Genomic DNA, 5251 nt, shown 5'->3' with positions numbered 1-5251 from the left:
TTAACTTTTTGTTACTTTATCTATGCAGTCACAAAGTTTACATGAAAATTCAGGAACAAATGGTTAGATTGTTGAATAAAGATAGTTGGGATGATGTTGTACGCAACTATCCAGATTCAAGTTCTACATCAACATTAAAAGCTTTTTATCTTGCATTTAAAAAGGTATCTTGATTTATACATTCAGTTTTATTCGTCTGTGTACTATTTTTTATTTAAAACTTACACATATATTTGTTTATTTGATAAAAGATAAGGAAGGAAGATAATGGAGCACCAGACAGTTTCAAGACTTTTATTGAAAAAATAAAAATTGAAAGACTGAGGAAGCAACATATTAAGAATGTTGAACTTGATCCAACTCTTAATCATTTCATTTGGAATGGGCTAGACACTATTCAATATCAAGTAATACAAGGCGACTGTGAAGACATTGCTAAACTCATACCAAAAAGGGATTATGCCCTAGTTATTGCAGATATTCCCCATGGTTTCAATATTCCAAACATTTACTATGATAGTGACCCTTATACTTATCAAGCTTTTAATAAAGTGGTTGCGGGATTTGTAGAAGTGACGTCATCACCATTATGGAGATTTGTGACATTTCATTCAGACACACAATTGGCAATGATATTGTCAAGCTTCAAGGGGAAAACAAATTCAAGGATGCAGCTTACATGGTAAGACGTTTAATAGGTATATTTGATTAATGTTGAAAAATTCATTTATGTACAAGTTAACTGAACTTTTACTATTTCATGTTACAAGCAAAAGTCAAATCTTCTTAACAATGAAGATCAACAATTTATAAATGACTGTGAGTTTATTCATATTGATAGTTGGGCAAAAGATGATAGCCATATGTCTATGATTTTTAATCGAGTGGACGGAAAGAGTCATAGCCAAACACTGACTTATGATGTTGTTGTGAGAAAACTAACATATGAAGACAAAGAAACGAAAGGAGAGATAGTTAACATTTATCAAAAACCACAATTATTGATTAACTATCTTATAGACATATGTTCAAATGAAAGAGATTGGGTTCTGGATTTATTTTCTAGCTCAGGTAGGTTTTGCTATATGGAATTGAATTTCAATATGTTCTTTTTTTAATTAATATGTCACTATACTAATTTACTTCATTATTTTTTTGTGCTTGATAATTAGGTACAACACTAGCATGCTGCCTTCAAAAAGGAAGAAATTGCATTGCAATTGAGAAAGATCCATTACAATGCAATTTCATTCAGCAAAGAATTAATGCTCTTCAATTTCTTCCAGATGCAATGCAAGAAATTGGGTTGAAGAAAGGGGACTTTAGTGAATCACGTGTGGCAAAAAAGGCAAAGGAACCCCAACCACCATTACATGGTATGTTTGAAAAGACATACATTGGGAGATTCGCAGACATCAAAGACCCATTAGAAGAGGAAAATGCGCAAAATGAAGCAGAAAATATTATGGAAGAAGACAATGATGAAACTTTAGAGGACGAAGAGTTTGGATTACATGACATTGTTGATTAAATTTAAGTTATTCTTGGAAATCAAGTTTTGCAATGTTTTGACTCTGACATTTTATGAAAAAAATAATCAATCAATTAAAGTTGTTATGTGTTCAATATTTGTAATTTGTGATTTTCGCATTGATTTCTAAGTTAATTATTATTTTTTGAAAAAAAAAATGATTATTGTTATTTTTTTGACATGAAATTCATTAAAAAAACTATTATTTGACCATTTTTAGTTAAAATTTTTGTATAAAAATTATGATTTTGACATATTAATTCTAGCAAAAAATTATCAAAACATGTAGTTTTTTTGTTATTTTTATGTTAAAAAATGGTTATTTTTATGTCTATTGTTAAAAAATATTGTTTTTTAGAAACAATTATTTCATGTGGATTGAAAAATTAATTAAGGATGTATAAATATGTAGATTATGTAAAATTCAAACTATCGACTTTCTAATTTAAAAATGCAAAACAATAAAAACCCCACTACAAAAAAAATTAAAATTAAAATAGAAAACAAAAAAAATGAAGAAAACAACCACTTCAAAAACTATCAAATTTAGAAAATAATTATTTACATTTCATACACTAGAAAATTTAAAGTCAAAAAATAGGTCTTTTAAAAAAAGTGTGTGATGCAGAATACTCACTTTTTTAAATCAGCATGAAAATCACTACCATTCTAAAATGTAATGCACATGAAAAAAATTAAAGTTCCAAAAACTATGCTCTAAAGAAAACATGTCTGTTCTGTATCACCCCTTTTCAAAATCAGGTCATTTTTTTCCTATCTCTACGAAACGAGTAACACTATCAGTTCCCGTTTCAAAGTTTACATTGTTTCATTCTCATTTCCAAAATATAGACTACACTACTAACTTTCTTGACTTGTTCAATCAACAAAACTATAATAATCTAAGAACCCTTCTTTCTTTCTTTCTAGTTAATCATAAAAACAAAATATTAAAATTTCTCAATTAATCTTTTTGAATGAACCTTAGTGATGTAAATTAACATTAATCATTTTTATTTAGTTTAAAAATAAATAAAAATAATTAACTTGAAAATTGATATTTTTCAAATCAATGATTTAAGTTATATAAATATTTTTGTCATACATCCATCCTCATACTTCAATATTCTTGAGAAAATGATGAATATAAGTACGAATCATTTAATTTGACATTTATAAAGACACCTGCACAGTGATAAAAAATAAATAAATTGTATTTTAATTTTGACATTGTTGCACTGCATGCAGTCATCGATGACTTTTGTGATGGGCTTGGCGTAAGCGGGGCGGAACGTATTACCAAAGGCGGCTACTTGACGACCTATTTCAGTGTTTTAGGACAGATTTCCCAAGGTTCTAATTGGTCAAATAATATAACGTGCATTATTCATCTTTTCTCTGTTCAACATTTACAGCTACGTCTAGTCACCTCTTCTTATCTCATCCTCAAATTAATGAAGCAAACTACGCCAATCTCTCTATATAAATGGGGATCACTAATGTCCTTCCCACTTATACTTGTGAGTATCGCTCTCTGCTCTCAAACACTAAACAGAAGATCAGTGAGCACAAGTACGCGCGTTAACTATTATTTGCTGGCGGCATCTATTTTATCATATCATATCATGGCGTCCACACGAAATTTCCTGGTTATGCAAATTCTGTGCATTTGCGCAGGTATGTATCCCTCCACTAACTTTTCTTTTTCTCATATTAGGTATAGGTTGATTCAACTCAATCGATGACCAATATATAGCTGCCCTTACATTTGAGGTAACGTGGAAGTACATATTGTGTGGGCACTGCAGGTGTTATGCTTCTATCAATGCTACTATGCACCAATGCTCAAGGGCCGCTACAGGTAAAAATTCAAAGTAGAATCTATGGGATTTTCTCATCTCTGCCATTCCTTGCAGATAGATCCGTGGGTAACAATGATATTAATAGTTATGATTGATTGGACTGTGATGTGTGCAGTGTGATACTACTTGCTTTGATGTATCATACACTACTTGCACTTCTTCGGGAGACCAACATCTGCAGGCATACTGCAATTGTTGTTATGCGCGAACAATCATACCCACAGGGGGCAGCTGCACTCTGCATCTCACCAATGGCACCCAAGTTACTTGTACTAATTAGTTTTAGTGTACTGCGGGTGTCAAGTGTGACTAAATAAATGGGAGAATAATAAAATCGGATATCTGTGTTTTGATATCTGATTATGCTATTATAATAGCAGTGGAATAATTTCATGCATTTCTATGTGTATGTTCTGTTATGAATAATAACAGGCGAGAAGAGGACATCCGCTTATCAATATGTATACGCACCTTTTCAATAGTTATACGCATACTTTTAATGACAATAGTGTTGTATATATTACGACGGTAAATTATGTTTTCCATCGAACTGTTCACTTTTAATTAATAGAAGTAAGATTTTAATTAATATACCCAAATTCAACGTATTGCAGACGTTTGTTTTATTTATTTTCTAAAAGTCTTCTGTTCATAGTTATTTTTATGACAAAGAAGTGTAATTCACTTGTTACTATGATATGTGAACATGATTATCAAATTGAAATATTTTCGGAAAAATCATATTTGGAATCAACTAGTGTGATTCATGGTTACGACAAGTTGAAAAATTTGAATATGGCTACATGTTAAATAGGGATAGCAGAACTTCCAATGGCTAGGTTTGACTTGAAAACAGCTATATTAGACTCACCGGACAAAGAGTTATAATCTCCATGAAATGGCTAGATTTAACTAATCAAATTATTTAGTTAAAATAATATTATTAGAATAGTTAATATATGTATAAGTGTTTAATATTAATATATTTTTATAAAGTTTTTCATTAAAGTTAAATACGAATATTACTTTAATACTTTTGGTTGATTAAGTAAATTGATTAAAAAAAAAAAAAATTGGGGACTATAATAAAAAGTAACATGTAACATATATTAAAAGATCTAGGGATAATAACAATTAGTAATGTTATGGATCTTAATAATATTAAATATTATTATTATTATTACTATACTATTATTCTTATTGATGATGATGATGATGATGACGACGACGACGACGACATTAACCATCAATATTAATATAAAATATTTATTTAAAACACTATTTAAAATATTGAACATTAGAAAATTGAATAAAATATTATGATATTTTTATTTTTTTACATTTTTCATATTTTTCTATGTTTCACGAAAATATGTATTAATTCATTATATTTTATCTTATATAATTCAACATGTCCATTAATTATTGAAAATAAATTTTTGATTAGTACATAAATTATCAATAACAAGAAATAAATTTATATAAATAAGAAATTCTTAATCATTAATATAGAAATTTATATAAATAAGAAATTCTTAATCATTAAAATAAAATTATATAAATTTTGAATAGATACATTTTTTTTTTCTCTGCAAATACTAAATTCTATTAATTGAAAAGAAGAATATTTTTACATGGAGTTGAGGCCTCAGAGATCAGAACTCGAGGGCACTCAACAGAGCAGAACTGCCCCCTTACAAAAAGAAGCTGGGGAGACCAGTTACATATAGCTAGAAAACAGATATAAAACCCAGAGGATGACTTGTATAGCGAAGATAGAGACATTGGCAACAGAAAGCTTAAATTCTTTGCAAACCAGCCAGTAAGTGAACCACCACTTCCCCGAAGGGATGCCAAA

General features: G+C 29.2%; 1 protein-coding gene across 1 annotated transcript; it reads left to right on the top strand.

The window, feature by feature from the left end:
* The first annotated feature begins 3026 nt into the window (after positions 1 to 3026).
* LOC149256934 (uncharacterized) lies at positions 3027 to 3899 on the top strand. Its single transcript, XM_089368733.1, has 3 exons — positions 3027 to 3208; positions 3340 to 3392; positions 3509 to 3899. The coding sequence occupies exons 1-3, from the start codon at positions 3031 to 3033 to the stop codon at positions 3671 to 3673; spliced, it is 396 nt and encodes a 131-aa protein (XP_089224859.1). The 5' UTR covers positions 3027 to 3030; the 3' UTR covers positions 3674 to 3899.
* Positions 3900 to 5251: the final 1352 nt, after the last annotated feature.

Source organism: Pinus tabuliformis, chromosome 6 (assembly GCF_031772625.1).
Source record: "Pinus tabuliformis cultivar Carrire ecotype Pingquan chromosome 6, CPIR1, whole genome shotgun sequence".
Lineage (NCBI taxonomy): Eukaryota > Viridiplantae > Streptophyta > Pinopsida > Pinales > Pinaceae > Pinus > Pinus tabuliformis.
The sequence above is the reverse complement of the archived record's forward strand: the minus strand, read 5'-3'. Positions and strand labels throughout refer to the sequence as shown.